At 48.3% G+C, this 17,067-nt stretch overlaps 1 protein-coding gene across 5 annotated transcripts; it reads right to left on the reverse strand.

Annotated features, from left to right (window-relative positions):
* Positions 1 to 1,432: 1,432 nt before the first annotated feature.
* On the reverse strand, positions 1,433 to 15,223 carry LOC141747858 (cytochrome P450 2J2-like). 5 transcript variants are annotated; one of them, XM_074598713.1, is made up of 10 exons: positions 13,024 to 13,185; positions 11,705 to 11,995; positions 10,131 to 10,293; positions 9,346 to 9,486; positions 7,527 to 7,687; positions 6,528 to 6,704; positions 5,835 to 5,976; positions 5,481 to 5,668; positions 4,466 to 4,604; positions 1,433 to 4,000 (listed from the first exon to the last, which is right to left on the reverse strand). In XM_074598713.1, exons 2-10 carry the CDS (start codon positions 11,909 to 11,911, stop codon positions 3,822 to 3,824), a joined length of 1,497 nt encoding a protein of 498 aa, XP_074454814.1. In that variant the 5' UTR covers positions 11,912 to 11,995; positions 13,024 to 13,185; the 3' UTR covers positions 1,433 to 3,821. The 5 variants fall into 5 exon arrangements, with proteins under 5 accessions (XP_074454814.1, XP_074454815.1, XP_074454813.1 ...); XM_074598714.1 differs by having other exon boundaries at positions 12,982 to 13,185; XM_074598712.1 differs by having other exon boundaries at positions 12,946 to 13,185.
* Positions 15,224 to 17,067: the final 1,844 nt, after the last annotated feature.

Below are 17,067 nucleotides of genomic sequence, written 5' to 3' on the forward strand. Positions count from 1 at the left end.
GGCCCTGAGGCAGGTAGCTGGTCACGCACGTACGCCACATTTGATCTGGACGTGTGTGTTGAGTTTTATTGTAGAAGAAACAGGGGCATTCCCAGCAGCACTTTGCTATTGCCCCATACAGCCCCGCCACGGCTGTTTGTGGTCGTCAGCTCCCACCTCACGCTCCAGGGCATGACTTGGGTTCGTTTGCTCTCTTTTGGGGCCGTAGGTCTTGTCCAGTGCCAAAAACAAGCACAGAGGTGCAGCAGCGCTGCTGGAGCAAGAGTGAAGCTGCTGCATAACTGTTACACTTCTTAAGAAACTTTAAAAAGTTAAATCACGTTTTATTGTGGAACTTGAAGGGGATAAAACTGTTTTCGAGGAGGGTTAAAAACTGGCTGGATGGCCGTGCCCACAGAGTTGTGATTAACGGGGTGAAATCCTCTTGGAGGCCGGTCACCAGTGGTGTCCCTCAGGGCTCAGTTTTGGGGCCAGTTTTGTTTAATATCTTTATCAACGATCTGGATGAGGGGATTGAGTGCACCCTCGGTAAGTTCACAGACGACACCAAACCAGGTGGGAGCGTTGATCTGCTTGAGGGTAGGAAGGCTCTACAGAGGGGCCTGGACAGGCTGGATCCATGGGCCAAGGCCAACTGTATGAGGTTTAATAAGGCCAAGGGCCGGGTCCTGCATTTTGGTCACAACAACCCCAAGTAACGCTACAGGCTTGGGGCAGAGTGGCTGGAAAGCTGCCCGGCAGAAAAGGACCTGGGGGTTCTGGTGGACGGCCAGCTTAACATGAGCCAGCAGTGTGCCCAGGTGGCCAAGAAGGCCAACAGCATTGTGGCTTGTATCAGGAATAGCGTGGCCAGCAGGAGCAGGGAAGTGATGGTGCCTCTGTACTCGGCACTGGTGAGGCCTCACCTCGAGTGCTGTGTTCAGTTCTGGGCCCCGCTGTACAAGAGGGACATTGAGGTGCTGGAGCGTGTCCAGAGGAGAGCGACCAGGCTGGTGAGGGGTCTGGAGACCAGGGCATGTGAGGAGAGGCTGAGGGAGCTGGGCATGTTTAGCTTGGAGAAGAGGAGGCTGAGGGGAGACCTCATTGCCCTCTACAGCTCCCTGAAAGGAGGGTGGAGAGAGGTGGGTGTTGGCCTCTTCTCCCAGGGGAATAATGACAGGACCAGAGGAAATGGTCTGAAGCTGCGGCAGGGGAGGTTTAGGTTAGATATTAGGAGGAATGACTTTACTGAAAGAGTGGTCAGGCCCCGGAACAGCCTGCCCAGGGAGGGGGTTGGGCCACCATCCCTAGAGGTGTTTAAGAAACGTCTAGATGTGGCACTTCAGGGCATGCTCTAGTGGCAGAGATTGTAGGTTGTTGGGGTTTTTTTTGTTTGTTTGGTTGGTTTTTGTGTGTGTGTGTGTATGGTTGGACTCGATGATCTCAAAGATCCTTTCCAACCATGAAGGTTCTATGATTCTATGATTCTATGATTTTTGTCTTTGGTTTTTAAGCACACTTAAGCATGAGCCTGTGGAGATGCACGTGTTCCCCTGCACTGACATGAGATGTTCCACTCAAAAAATAAACAAATTAATGCCTCCTTCGTTTGTGGTATGGGATCATTACCTTTAAAAATGGGGGAGGCAGTGGGGGCGTTCCCAACAGATTTTTTTTTAAAAAAAAAAAGAAGAAAAATAGGATTATTTCAATCATTTCTTCTCTCTGTGAGTAGGGAAGGGAACTCTAAAGTAACAGGGAAAGGCAAGTTTGAAATGGAAGATGGAAGGGATCAACATTTGTTTGCTAAGCTGGTGCAAATAATACAAACAGTACCCACATACCAGGGGTCAGACCTACAGCAAAGCGATAAAAAAAATGGAGAGAAGCCAGTGTTTAGTCCTGCATGGCTTTGGAAACTTCATAGGTGAAAAAAAAGTCCACAGATCTTTTATGTTTTCTCTTTTAGAAAGGAAAAAACACCACCACGGGAGCCTATAACTGCGAAACATTAATTAAAAATGCAATAGGATTAAAATGATCAGTTAGAAGGACGGCTCATTGACAAAATCCCTGTGTGCCCGGCGTGGCGGGGATGTGATGTGCAAAGGACTCTCCCATGTGGCACAAATCTGCCACTGCACAGCGATTGCTTTGTAACGCGGCAAAGGCGGTTAATGCCAGAGATGGAGGCTAAAGACAGTGGAAATGAAGCTTGATTTAATCCTGTTTCCCTGTTAACTATTCAGTATCCTACATGCGCGCACACAGAAGAGTCACTTACGAGTGACTTAAAAGTGAGAAGAAACAAAACCAATCATCTTTGCTGTGACTAGATTCCAAACAAAAGCACGCAGGAGACAGCCCTTCTAAGCATTAATGCTCGGTCACGTTAAATCGAAAAAAATCTCTGCAAGTTTCATATTTAATTAACTCTTTTCCAAAGAGACCCTGGTGTGGGCAGAAGCAGTGTCTCCATCGCAGGGGGTGCCATGCCCCCAGCCCACCTCCTCAGCCCCATGCTATGGACATGCCCCTCGTGCCCGGCCACCGATCTTCAGGAGAAGCGGAAGGGACGGGGGCGAGCTCGTGACTTCCCACCGCAAAGCCTCTGCGCCGACGTTTCCTTCCTGGCAGCCAGCAGTGAGCCGCCACGGGCACGACCCTTCCGACACTTTCTGCTGCTTCTCGTTCTGTTGGGCTTCAGCTGACGCGCAACCGCGCGCAATTATTTTTTTTGCCACTTTTCTTTCCCATTGTGTATTTTACTACCACAGATCTTTTTCGATAAACCTTTCCTGCTCGTACAATTGCAATACTGCATTTTTATAGCCATGGCATGGATGCTGTGGCTCCTCATGCCATCCCACTTGGGCCGGCCTATGATAGAACCTGCTTCTACTACGCTGTAGCCTCCTAACTAAAATTTCCATATAATGGCTTTAAACTAAAGGAGGGTAGATTTAGACTAGAAATAAGGAAGATAGTTTTTACAATGAGGATGGTGAAACACTGGCCCAGGTGGCCCAGAGAGTGGGTGGATGCCCCATTCCTGTAAACATTCAAGTTCTGGTTGGATGGGGCTCTGAGCAACCCGATCGAGTTGAAGATGTCCCTGCCCATGTCAGGGGGGGTTGGATTAGATGACCTTTAAAGGTCCCTTCCAACCCAAACTACTCTATACATGTATGAGATAAAAAAACGCATGATCATGCTGTGAGGATCTCTATTTCCATTGCAAAACAGCAACACGGTGGTGTGGGGTAAAGCGGGGAACGCATACGAAACAAAGGCCGAGGCCACCTGAACCTCAGGATTGGCCTTGGCCCCCTGGAAGTCCAAACTGGCGCTGAGACATGAACCCAGAGCTTCTACGTCCAAGGCCAGCTGCTCCACTGACCAGGGAGACCTCAGAAAACACCAGCCCGTGGCCATTCAGGGTGCTGCAGATGTAAGGGTTGTGTAATGGTCTCTGAGTGGTGGACGTATCCCCTGTGGAAGAACCACTGTGGCCCCAACTATGCCCATGGTTTTTCAGCTGGAAGACACCTTACTGGGAGGTGTTAACAGTGGAAATGAAGTAATAAGGCTTTTAAATTCATGCATTTTGTCAAACTGATAGAGGGGAGGAGGCAGGAGGTGAAGGGAAGAGCCCCAAGGGTTGTCCTCATTGCAGTGTGCAGGATGTGGCCCTCCTGCCCATTCCACTGCCACCTGCGTGTTGGTGGGTGCTAGATGCCCCATCATTTTAGCCCAAAATCTGCGGGGCAGATGGGAGAAGGGACACTTTCTGGCTTGAGGAGGGCTGAAGCTGTGGGGTGCGGGGTGGCCCTACGCCAGCCTCAGTCGCGAGGCAGCGCTTGGATCTGGAAGGGCTTTGGGCAGCACGTGAGGCTGAGCGTGAAGGCGAAGGTCAGTGTGGTGGCCGCCGGCACCTGGAAGGTGAACTTCTGCAGGAGGGCTGTGAAGAAGATGAAGAGCTTGGTCCTGGCGAGCTGCTCCCCGGGACAAGCCCGCTTGCCTGGAAAAGGAGCAAAAATAACCCTGCCGAGTCCCGAGCGAGCTTCAACCGCCTCTCGGGCTCCTCTCGCGCACGCCGCATTGCACAAGCTGTGGGAGCTTTTCTTCCTCGAAAGGTTAGGTGGCAATGTTCACCCACACATTTTGCAGAAACCTTCCCCAGAAGTTTGCTGCTGAGCAAACTGCGACGGCTGCTCGGATAGACTAAGAGAGGAAACTAGGCAAAAAAAAAAAAACATTTACGCAGCTTGCGCAAGAGGAAAAAGCCTTATTTTTTTTCATCCTACAATAACAAATTGATTTCCCTCCTGCTCTGAGCAGTCAGCATTAACTGTTACTGGGATTTTCACCATGGGGATGGGCTGAAAGCCGGACAAGGAGCAGTACCCCCTACTCTGGAGTGGGTGTCTTGGGGAAAAAATAAGCTTTGCAAAAAGGAAAACCATCTCCCCATCCATCATCCTACCTGCAGAGAAGGGCAGAAAAGCCTCCCGCCTCCTGTACTGGCCGTTTTCCAGGAAATGTTCAGGATTAAAGGTGTCTGGAGTCTCCCACACGTTTTTGTCAAACATTATCGAAGTCAGGCTGGTCATCAGGGTGGTGCCCTGCAAGAGGTGGAGAGAACGGGTGATTATGCGAAGGAGAAGAGCCGACATGTTGTCAGACTAGTTTATTATTAGCTCTGTTCCACACACAATGTAAACTACATTTTTTTTTGAGGGCAAAATGTTTTTTCGTAAGCTATGTAATTAAATTAGGGTGAAAGCCTACAGGATTGTTCACTTCTGTGCTCCTCTATATATCACCATAGTGTTGATCCGTACCTTGCGCTGCTGTCACCGGCGATGTTCATATAAACCACCTTTAAATTGACAACGTTGTGTTCCCATAGGAATTTGAAGCAATTTAACTGAATAATTTTCAATTGATCCGCTTTATTGAGCTTTTTTAAAAAAAGCTGATCTGGTTTATCTCCACAACCTCCACCAGAAAAACAAAAATATTTTAATCAGTGTGGAGCAAATTGCCCGGGTTTTTTTCTTTTTAATTTTCCTTGATGAAACCAATCATATACATGGAAGAGACTAGGTATATCTAAATCTCATATTTGCTTTCATAATGCCAGAACTGTGTGTTCATATCAACATCTATTACCTGGCTTTTATCAACGGCTACTTTTAATAGATAATTGTTAATACCCAAACTGTTTGCATTCCTATGTTTCTTGGCCCTCTATTCCCATAATGCTTGGAGGACGTCTTGTATAAGATTTAAGGGATAAACCTTGTAAAACTGAAAATTTTCACAATTCTCCTCCACAAGGAGGTGAGACCCATAGGAGGAAGGCTTCTATTTTCTATATAACTGTGATATTTCTATAAGATCCTGCTGGTTGGTTCCTCTCCAGGTGAGATCTGGGACTTGGGCCATGAAGACCTCTCTCTGGTGGGGCAATGGGAGAGCTGGTGGTCTCCACATACTTTGGGCAGGTGGAAGCCTGCCAAGATGGTGTCGCTGGTGGACATCTTGGGCACTCCCAGCGGCACAACGTTGCCCATCCGCAGGACCTCACTCAGCACCGCGCTGGTGTATGGCATGTTCTCCTTGTCGGCCATGGTGGGCTGGCGGGACTGGCCGATCACCGTGTCGATTTCGAGCTGCACTTTCTCTACGGAAAGCAAAAAAAAAAAAAGAATATCTGTGCTCAAAAGGTTCCCAATAAGAAACTTAGGGCTTAGGCACGTCCAATGTGGAGTAAAGATGGACATAGCTCCATTTTCTGAGTTTTGCTTATCTGACTTTGGGCTAAACGAAGGACCCATCAGTGTTCCTACCTTGAATGCGGGGGTACGCAGCCATGTAGAGCAGAGCCCAGCGGATGGCGGTTGCTGTTGTCTCAGTCCCCGTTAAGAAGAGGTCCAGAGTGGAGCACAGCAGGTTTTCCTCATGGAAATATGAGCTGGTGTCACCCTTAAACTTGGGGAAAAGCATAGCAATGAAAACTCTTATTAGGGAGGCGATGCTTTCAAGAACCCAGTCCAATACATAAGTCAAGTCCTGCTGCTATTTTATTATCCATCACCCCTGGGCTTGGAAATTTCTACCCCTTACTTTCATTGAATTTCAAGGCCTGTGAACAGCTTTGAAAGACACCCTATTTGCTGTAGAGTGACTTTTGAAAGCAGGTAGCGTTTTTAAATGTGAAGTTTCACAATAGCAAACACAGGCCTGTGAGCTCTCATAGAAATGTGAACATGTTCCCCGAGAGTCCTCCTACGCCACATGACAGAATGAAAAATGGAAGAAGACAAAGTGTAAATACTTTCAAATGAAAAAAAAAAAAAAATCAGTATGTTTTCAAAGTGATCAGGCTCCTGCTGTTGCTAAAAAGTTTGAGTTTGACGGGGAAGAGGTAGGGAGGAGAAGGCAACGCAGGAGGCATGGGCTCCTGTGACAAAACAGCTTTGAGTCCCGTCTGTTCATTTCTTGGGTTAAGATTTAGGTGGCTTTAGGTATTTCTCTCTTACTTTTTCTATTTCCTGCAGGTAACAGTCAATATAATCTCCTGCCTCGGACTGGTCCAAATCCTCCTTGTGCTTTGCGATCACTCCCTTCAAAAAATATTGAAGTTTCTCCTGGTGCCTGAAGATTTTCCTAAAGGGTCCTGGTAGCCATCTCATGATCAAAGGAAAAGCATTATACAGCTGGTGAGAAATCAAACAGAGCAAAAGAGCATTTCTTGAGTTGAAAAAAAAAAGCAGGTACCACAGTTGAGATGATAGTACAATTTTTTAGCTCTGCTTGCTACCAGGAAACAAATCAGTTTTGCTGCAAAGGTCAGTTTAGTTACACAGATGTAAACAAGTACAAACGAGATACGAATTGGCCAGATGTTTTCTGCTGATCAGGTTCTCTAATATTGGCTGGCCAAAGCTGTCACCAGAGTCATAAGGCGGCCACCAGAGTCATAAATCAGCGTGGATGAAGAGGAGCCCCTTGGTGCTGGGATCTGTGGAGGGGACAGAGATCAGACCTGGCCCATGGTGTGTGGCCATGCAGAATGGCTAGGGGCAGTCTGTCCCCAGATCCACCTGCTTGCGTCAGAAACCTGGACTCTCAGATGGTTTTGTCCTAAATAAAAGCTATTTGAGAAACTGTTTGGGAGAGGGGTAGGGGAAAAGAAGGGAACTTTCACCGACAGTGCTACTAATTGACTCTTCTTTTTGTAGAAACATAGATATTTTTAAGGTTTTTCCACTGCTCTTCAGTTATGTTCAGGCATGAGATTGCTTTTACAACCCTGCAGTGGTTTTTCTCCGTGACCCTCAACAATTTTAACTTGCTTCCTTACTTTCCTGATGGATTTTGTGTATAAACCCAGTCTAAGGTAAAACAATACTCGTGGTCATTTCCCTTATAACATGACTCTTTTTCTACAGGGAAAAGCAGATTACATCTGCTTAGAAACTCCAGTTTCCGAGCTCTTACACGCAGCTGAAGGTAGAAAAGCATCCGACCGGTTTTACCTGGCCCCAGAAACTTCCCATGAGCAGCAGCATTTCTGCCAGTGAATGCAGTAATTCCTGGAAACGGTTGTCATGGTAGTCAAAGCGGTTCCCAAAAGTTATGGAACAGATGATGTTCGAAACAGCACTGTTAATTTTGTAATGAGGGTCAAATGGTTGTCCTGGAGGAAACAAAGTGAAAGACAGCTTGCTTTTTTTTTCTTTAAAATCTCAGTCTAACCCACGTGCTCTACCACATCAACAGTTGGGAAGTTGGGGTGAGACCTTACTTATTTTTCACCTATGGTGATGCTAAGGCTTCACCCCCTGTCTTGGGGTCCCCACCACCCCCATCACCTCCAGTGTCCCATTGGAGGTTGGATGTGTGCCACAACATCCGTCCTCTGAGGACATCCCCTCCCGTCTCCAGCTCAGGCTATTGGCACACACCAACGTTAGCACAGAGCTGCCGAAGCAGGGTTTGAACTGTTTTCCAGGGAAAACAACCAGTAGGATGCCACGCTATGGCTGTCGGGTTTGCATGCTCCAAAATGGCTTTGGTGCCAATTTTAAATGCCAAGAGAGGGTCCCTTGAAGCTTAGCCTGGGGCAGGGAGCCCAGGACTAACCACACTGCAAAAATGCCATTGCACTGGCCTCTAACTGTCCACCACAAAGAAATAAAGTGGGATGGGAGAGAAGGGAGAGGGTGAGGATTGCACGTCTTTGCGGCTGCCTATAAAGTCCAGCACGATCTCACATGGCCCATAGATATGGTGCACATCATAACTCCTAAAAATCTCAAAAAGAAGTGTGGTGTGACGTTTGTCACATCCGCATTTCTTGGGAGAACTACCAAGCTGAGACCACCATCTCCTAGGGCACGTTTAGGCAACCTGGAGAGCTACTTGCCATGATACGAGAGACTAACACCAGTAACTGATCCAGTCCAGCCCTGAGCTGCTGTCGCTACGCGTGGGAGCATCGCTTTGGGATGCAAGGCACTGCGCGCAGGGCTGCTCATCTCTCCGCTCTTCAAGAAAGTAATTAAACCGGGCTGGTGCTCAGATATTAGAGTGACGGACATGATCACTATTTGTCATTACTAATGGGAAGAAAGGCCCAAACCAGCAGCTTAATTAGTTTATTGATTAGGACTATAAAGGACTATAATCAATTGGCAACATGAAGTATTTGGCCTGTTCAGTGCAACGGCAATTAAAATGGAGCAAGTTCAGTATATAATTTCACAATTCCTATTTAGATCTTTCTTGTTTACTATATATAGCTCCATAGAATTATCTAAACCCCATCTGCTTCTATTTAAAGCTGAAGTGCAACATCACCCATGTACCAACATACAAATTATTCTTACTAATATCCCTCTGGCAGTTCTTAAAAGCTGGACCATAAAAGAGCAAGGCACACGCTTCATCTGTGCACGATACAAAAGGAAAGCCTGACTAAACAAGTTTTAAAATACTTTGCGAAACCAAGGACAAGCAGAGGTTAACTAAGCCTCGGAGCATACGTGCCTGATAGCAGGAGAGCTGCGTTTATTCCTCCGCAGAATACAGGAGAGACTTTCTTAGCTATATAAACATGCGAGCTTTAGCAAACGCCTAGTATCTATTTGCTTAATATTAATAAGGAAGAACTAAAATAGGAGGCCTGAAGTCTAAAAGAAGTGCCGAGAGGCACAGTCTGGAAGTGTAGGATAGAGATTTGAGCTATCGAAGAAATATTTTGCACGTTAGGAGCTGCATTAGAGTAAAAGTTTCACTTCTCATCATTAATTTAGCTGGAAGCTTTGGGCACGGTGCTGTACCTTAACCGCCCACCTTTCTCCTCCTCGATCGTCTCCACAAGGTACCGGCTCTCCTCTTGCACTTTTTCCTCAAAACTTACAGCAATGCTTTTCAGAGTTGCTGCAGCAAACTTCCTCTGTTGCCTCCAGATATGCCCGTTTGATGATATGAGCCCTGCAGGTGGAAAAAGACAAGCGAACGAACCTCACTCTGGGTCACGTATGAGCGATAGGATTCAGAAATGGCCCTTTGTCTTGAACGAAAACCCCAAACCAAAGCAAACAAACCCCGCAGACGTTGAAAAACCATGGCTTTGCCTGGGAATTAAAATTCAAGAGTAATTGGCTCATGCCAAAGATCTAGCTTTATGGATTTGCTGTAATCTGCTACTTTGTCACTTTGCGTGGGAAAAAAAGGTGTAAGCCAAAATACTATAAGTACTATCACGCTGTTGGCAGAGCTGCAGGCAGGAGCACCATACCCCGTCTCTGGAGCTATATGCAACCCAGGGGAGGAAAAGTAAAAGAGAAATTAAAACCAAGGGGAAACTCTTCAAGTGTATCGATCGCTGGGCAGCTTGCGCTTATTTCTCCTCTTTCATCAGGACCTGACTTTGATCCCATCATCATCCCTAAGTCCCAGAGAGATTAAAATGTACATCTGTGAGATTATTAGACTCAATTCAATTCTTGTCTTCCTCTCTGCAAGCTTTTACGGGTGCAGTTACCAAGGACTGAATTCAGCCTCTTTCACTCTAATTGTTATCATTGCAAATAGACGAAAAAGAAATGTACCAAAATCGCCATAGCTGTGCTTACCAAAGCCTCTAAATATTTCTTGGAGAAGTGGAATATTTGGCCGATCTACAAATATTTCAGCCTGGTGGACAAGCGCTTCTCTCACCATTTGGTATCCGTTGACTACCACAAAAGTCAGACTTCCAAACTGCACGCTGAAGATGTTCCCGTACCGACCAGTAAGCTGGAAGAGAGTTCATCGCCCTCTGAGAGCAAGAAGATGGAGATTTTTCAAAACTCACCTGGACAAGGCCTCAAGAAATGGTTTATAACTTTGAATTTAGTCCTGCTGGGAGCAAGGGGACTTAAGAAAAACCCAAACCCAAGACTGCAGGTCACATCCAACCTAAACTAGTCCGTGAAGGTTGGAGATGGTGTAAAAAATGTTAGAGAGGTGTGGTGTGGGAGAGATGGTTTGCTTATATTTGTTAACAGGTATGACCCGGGTTTCACCAGGCGGTTGCATCAATTTAACTTGTAAAAAGGACATTAGTTGCTTTGTAACTGATGGGCATCTGCTCCATCTCTTTTCATTACAGGAAGGGTACAAGAGCTGAAGGCACTTGTCCTTGCATGGACTTTGCTGGCATTATTGTCTCCTGTGCAGTGTTCAACTCACGATGTATAAGAGCAAAGGGTGATCATATAATGTCTTGTGCCCCACTCTAGCAAGGAGCTCAGGCCATCCTCTTCTTAATATGAGTCTACATGATAGGACACACATGATCATCCTGAACTGCCATGGTGACTCAGAAAACCAGTCTGGGGACCAAATGGGTGTCTCAGTCGTTGTGTGAATGTAAATGAATGTGACTGATTTTATTAATAATAATTGTGTGCGTTGACAAAATATCCTGAGCATGCTGCCTCAGCCTTCCCCAAGGGTCCCCCTGGGGATACCCGTGCTTGTAGCCTGTGAAAACCCAGGGTAGGTAAGCTGGTGTCAGCCTGCTAAGTAAAACCATGAGACAAATAGTCCCTAGAAAGGGTATTTGCAACCAGCAAGTCAGAACTTTTCCTTTCGCGTTTTCAGAGAAGCATACTCAGCACGTATAAAATGTCACTCTCTTGTTGGCATTAGTGGGATTCAAAGCTCTGGAAACCTTTCCAGAGCAATCGCTGCCTCCTTCTGTGATGTAGGAGAAGCCACAGGGATGCTTAACTCAGGGTCTTAAATGTTTGTTTTAGATGTAATGGGGCAAATCATTGGCCTCTGGCCAAAGACAATGACAATACAATTTCCAGAGGTGATATTCACAGTCCAAACCGTTCATTTGCCACACAGCACTTGCCATCCCTCCCCCAGCCTGGCCCAGCACCTCCAAACCCTTCCTGAGCTCCAGCAGAAAATGGTCGGGGTGGGAAGAAAGAGGAGGAGAACGTAAATCTTCCTCCATTACAAGTTTCTTTCCCGTTGAACCTTCCTACTCCCATGGAAGAGGAGGTGATAGTAAGAGATAAAACCAAGAAGGGGCGTCCCTCATGCATGGGTATTATATAGCTAGTCCTTCAGCCCTTGCTTCACAGGCTTGGTGACAAAAGTCACTGAAGAGGTAAAATATTGTTAGTAGAAGAAATGCCCATGGAGCTCTTACCTTCTGCAGCTCAAGATGGAGGGGCTGCTTAAAGTCCACAAAGGTTCCCACGAGAGGAAAGAGCCGTGGCCCTGGAGGGAAATTCTTGGGACGTCTCTTTTTCACAAGGTCAATAATCAAAAGAAACGTGACCAGAACCACCAAAACAGTCTGCCCATTCAGCTTTTCCAAGAAAGAAACAAAATCAGGCCAAAACCGAAGCTCCATCTTGGCTGATGAACTCACAGATTTTCATCCCAGGAAGGGACTTGGTGCTGGTGTTATATTTGCTCAAACAGGAGTAAGAAAAGACTAAAAAGAAAATGAAACAAGTTAAGATGCTGATAGCTTATTGGGGGCAGGACTTGCCATGGGTGAGCTGCTTTCCTATATACAGCTAGTGCCAGACCACCTGCTGAATAACTAATTTTAAACACTGGGATCTCCAAAACCAACCCCAAAACCTCAAATGTTTGGCCAAACAAAAGCAATCTTGCAACACTTAAGCTTTACATCTCTGCCAACTCCCTAATTTTCTTACGGAAGAATATTTCTCCCTTCTGCCCTTAACAAGGAGCTCCTTTATACAGACACCTAGCTGGGATTATAAGCATTACAAACATTTGAGGTTAGGTGAAAGCAGCTTACTTGGCTAATTACATACAGTGGGAGTTGCATAATTTAAAAAACGGTAAGGCATCTGAGGTGATGGACACCATACAAGTCGTTAAGGGGCTGATCCTGTTAAGTGCTAAGCACCGTCTGCGAAGGGCTGAATGCCTTCAGCGCCCACCAAAGCCTGCCCGGCTTGGCCAGAGCCAGCAGGTGAAGTTCAGAAGCACTGCGAGAGCCCAGGGCTCTGCCCAGCCACTTAAATGAGAGTTAAAGGAGCTTAATTGCGAGAGTGAGAACATAGGCTCACGCCCCTGCCAGCTAAAGGAGAGATTGGAATTTAGGCATTTAAATCTCCTGGGTTCTCCGAAAATCTCCTTCGAATAAAGCTTCGCTCAGTCCTGGGGGAAGGCTGCAGTGGACTGACCTTTGTGACCATGAATCAACCTCATGTCGCTTGCCAATATTTTAGCTACATCTTGTTTCCAGCTTTTTTTTTCTTTTTTATTTTAAGGGATTTACTTTGCAAAAAAAATTTGGTATTCTCTAGTCTTTCACCGCTCTTAAAAGCTTTGCTGTCCATGTCTTTCATAACCTTCATGACTACAGTGCCAGCAGGAGCACACACAGGCTGTATGTCAGACCCGCACCTTAGTTATTGCAGGAGTTCCTTTAAAGGGTAATACCTATCTGCAACCCAACGCTTCTTGGTTTGAAATATTATTTACAGATTTCCGTCTCGTCGATCAGCCGCAGCAATTTTTGGAAGTCCTCATCATGGTAGTCAAACCGGTTGCCAAAGGTGACAGAGCAGATGATGTTTGAAATGGCGTTGTTGATTTTAAAGTGAGGGTTGAAAGGGTTCCCTGGAGAAGGAAAAGGTAACAATCAATTCTCTTCCATCCTTCACAGAAAACGAGAAGAAAACACAGTTGTCGGAGGTAAAATATTGAACAAATATGACTGAAACGAGTGGCCCCTGATGGGCAACATTCTGTGTCACTGCTCTCCCGCGACACCTCGCCCCTCTATGAGCTGGCCAAGTGTGGCTGGGCAGCCCCAGTGTGGAGCAAACATCCCACCCTCGGTCCTGGTTCAATCAGATTATGGAGGTGTTTATTTACTTTGGAAAGCAAGGTCTGCAGAAGAGTGGACATCACTTGAATTCATTGGAAACACTGGTGCTTACGCACCCATGGGATTTTCCAGAAATCTCCAAGAGAGCAGTAGGCTGAAGGCGGGTTACGAATGACACTTTGGATGTTTGAGGGCAAAACACCTGTAAAAGGGAGCTGGGATGCTGGATGCTTATGAGGCCCGTGGCACTCACCCTGCTCATCCCTAAATGCATCCACAAGGCATTGTGACTCCTCCTGGATGCGCTCCTCCAGGCTCCTCTTCCCCAAGCCAAAGTTTCGGAGGGTGGTCAAGGTGAACCTTCTCTGCTGCTTCCACAAGTGCCCATTGGAGGAGACAAGTCCTGTCAGAAACATGCCACCGTGAGCCAAGGCAGATCCCTCCACCGAGGGGAAAAAGCTCCAGAGCTCTCCCTTATCTCCAGCCGTCTTGGACCTTTGCAGGGTCAATGCTTTGACCTTACAGCTGATCTCAGGGATCTGAGGGATAACTCACCCCTTTTGCTGAAGACCTCACTGTCGATAGGAATTTCAGGGCGATCCATGAAGTTTTCCGCTTGGTTTACAAGAACTTCTTTAATCAGTCGCAGCCCATTTACACACACAAATGATGTGCTGCCCATCTGCATGTGGAAGATGTCCCCGTATTTTTTAGTAAACTGGAAGAAAGAGGAGAAATAAATAAAAGGGGTTTTATTTGCAATGAATGTGTCTGTTGAGACAGAGACAGCCCTGGCAGGGGAGACAGGTGAAAATACGGGAAGCCAAGAGACGGAGAGGAGGTGGGGTGTTTTCACAAGTATCTGCTTGTCTGCATGCAGTCTTTTTCCTTTTTTCCTGGATCACGGGTCAGGAGTTGGGGTTAGTCGGCCACAAATCAAGTGGAATTCTCTAGGTTTGATTTTTCCATCCTGTGTTTTTCCAGCTTTTGTTTCACACCCTTCCAGTCCCTGGTCAGACCTACCGGGGTCCTACAGCTCCACGCTTGTCCCCCTCCTCGTACCCGGGCAAACTTCATCCACGTTGCTGCTGACTGAGGGTAAACCTCCTGACTACCCTGGGGTGAGCTCCACCGAGTCCTCATGGGCCATGGGTCTTGTGTTAACCCCCTCACCACGCTGCAAAGGTTGCGTAGCTGCAATTCCCTCCATCCCCTTCTCCATGGTGCCCACCACCCCTGTACCTTCTCCACCATGATGTGGGGATCGTTGAAGTTCAGCATGTGGATGTGCCCCACGAAGGGGAGGCGGAAGGGGCTGGGAGGGAAATGCTTCGGCTTTCTGTTCTTCATGTAGTCAGCGACGAGCAGGAAGACGACGAGGAAGATGAGGAGCATCTGGAAGGAGATGCTGTCCCAGAAGAAGCGCAGCATGGGTGGATGGTGGGGCTCCACGGGGACGTGTCCCGCAGCAGGTCAGGGTAGATCAAGCTCACGGTGCACCGCTGAACCTCCTAGGGACAGGGGGAGAGGGACGATGTGCTGGCGCAGCTGTGGGCACAAACAGAAGACAGCATGGAGTGGCTTTTGCTGACCTGGCGTGGAGGCTATGTTCAGACTCCTGCTTTCTCAGGTTTCAGCAAGGACCGTTTGGTTAAACCCTTTCTTGATTAAGCTCATCCATTTCCTCTGATCTCATTTAAAAAAAACCAAACACAGAACAGAGCTCTCCTCCCCCTTCCCACTGCAGCTTCGCAAAACCCCAGCGCTCCACGTCCTTGTCTAAAGGACAGAAATGAGCTTTGCAGAGCCGGGATTAAAGCCTCCCGGCAGCCTGGCCGTGCCGTTCCCACGAGCCCCGCTCTCCCCTCCCTGTGGTGCCCTCACCGTGCCACGTCCCGGCGTTGGCTCCTCGGTGCCAGGGAGGCTCCAGCTGCTCTGAGCACCTTGCACTTTCCTCGTTTGCAGGAGCTCGTTGGCTGGTACAGAGTGTCACAGACTGAGCCCCAGGTCGGTGGGGGCATCTGAGATAAGGTTGCATAAACCTTTCGCAAACCACCTGACTCCTGGGTTGAGGTTTCAGTGGGTCAGGGTGCTATGGGCTGGAAGCAAACAGCCGTCCGGGATCTGCAGCTGTTTCTAGGCACTGTCATTTCCTGATCTCCCTCTGCCAGACAAGCGCAAGCAGAGCAACCTGCTCCGGCCATGAGGCTGGCCCTGCCCCGAGCCCTCCAGCCATCCCTTCCCCACCTTTGAGTCCGTGGCCCGCGCCAAAGCCGTGCCCAAAGCCCAGCAAAGCTGAGGTGGGCGCTGAAAAGCCGAAGCAGATGCCCAGCTCTGCAGGCTGTGGCCCTTCAGTGGCAGCTGGTGGCGGGCTGTGCTGAATTTTCCCATCTAAGAGGGGCCCTGAGGCAGGTAGCTGGTCACGCACGTACGCCACATTTGATCTGGACGTGTGTGTTGAGTTTTATTGTAGAAGAAACAGGGGCATTCCCAGCAGCACTTTGCTATTGCCCCATACAGCCCCGCCACGGCTGTTTGTGGTCGTCAGCTCCCACCTCACGCTCCAGGGCATGACTTGGGTTCGTTTGCTCTCTTTTGGGGCCGTCGGTCTTGTCCAGTGCCAAAAACAAGCACAGAGGTGCAGCAGCGCTGCTGGAGCAAGAGTGAAGCTGCTGCATAACTGTTACACTTAAGAAACTTTAAAAAGTTAAATCACGTTTTATTGTGGAACTTGAAGGGGATAAAACTGTTTTCGAGGAGGGTTAAAAACTGGCTGGATGGCCGTGCCCACAGAGTTGTGATTAATGGGGTGAAATCCTCTTGGAGGCCGGTCACCAGTGGTGTCCCTCAGGGCTCAGTTTTGGGGCCAGTTTTGTTTAATATCTTTATCAACGATCTGGATGAGGGGATTGAGTGCACCCTCGGTAAGTTCACAGACGACACCAAACCAGGTGGGAGCGTTGATCTGCTTGAGGGTAGGAAGGCTCTACAGAGGGGCCTGGACAGGCTGGATCCATGGGCCAAGGCCAACTCTATGAGTGTTAATAAGGCCAAGGGCCGGGTCCTGCATTTTGGTCACAACAACCCCAAGTAACGCTACAGGCTTGGGGCAGAGTGGCTGGAAAGCTGCCCGGCAGAAAAGGACCTGGGGGTTCTGGTGGACGGCCAGCTTAACATGAGCCAGCAGTGTCCCCAGGTGGCCGAGAAGGCCAACAGCATCCTGGCTTGTATCAGGAATAGCGTGGCCAGCAGGAGCAGGGAAGTGACCGTGCCTCTGTAGTGGGTGCTGGTGAGGCCTCACCTCGAGTGCTGTGTCCAGTTCTGGGCCCCTCTGTACAAGAGGGACGTTGAGGTGCTGGAGCGTGTCCAGAGGAGAGCTACCAGGCTGGTGAGGGGTCTGGAGACCAGGGCATGTGAGGAGAGGCTGAGGGAGCTGGGCATGTTTAGCTTGGAGAAGAGGAGGCTGAGGGGAGACCTCATTGCCCTCTACAACTCCCTGAAAGGAGGGTGGAGAGAGGTGGGTGTTGGCCTCTTCTCCCAGGGGAATAATGACAGGACCAGAGGAAATGGTCTGAAGCTGCGGCAGGGGAGGTTTAGGTTAGATATTAGGAGGAATGACTTTACTGAAAGAGTGGTCAGGCCCCGGAACAGCCTGCCCAGGGAGGGGGCTGAGCCACCATCCCTAGAGGTGTTTA

The sequence above is a fragment of the Larus michahellis genome, chromosome 8, assembly GCF_964199755.1.
Source record: "Larus michahellis chromosome 8, bLarMic1.1, whole genome shotgun sequence".
Taxonomy (NCBI): domain Eukaryota; kingdom Metazoa; phylum Chordata; class Aves; order Charadriiformes; family Laridae; genus Larus; species Larus michahellis.

Bases quoted from the DNA above. Each gene is read 5' to 3' on its own strand.
- LOC141747858 (XM_074598713.1), bottom strand. From the start codon at position 11,911: ATGGAGCTTCGGTTTTGGCCTGATTTTGTTTCTTTCTTGGAAAAGCTG. The intron at 10,294-11,704 runs GTAAGAGCTCCA...ACTCTCTTCCAG, and splicing joins TCCATCTTGAGCTGCAGAAG to CTTACTGGTCGGTACGGGAA. The intron at 5,977-6,527 runs GTAAGAGAGAAA...CTTTTCCCCAAG, and splicing joins ACCTGCAGGAAATAGAAAAA to TTTAAGGGTGACACCAGCTC.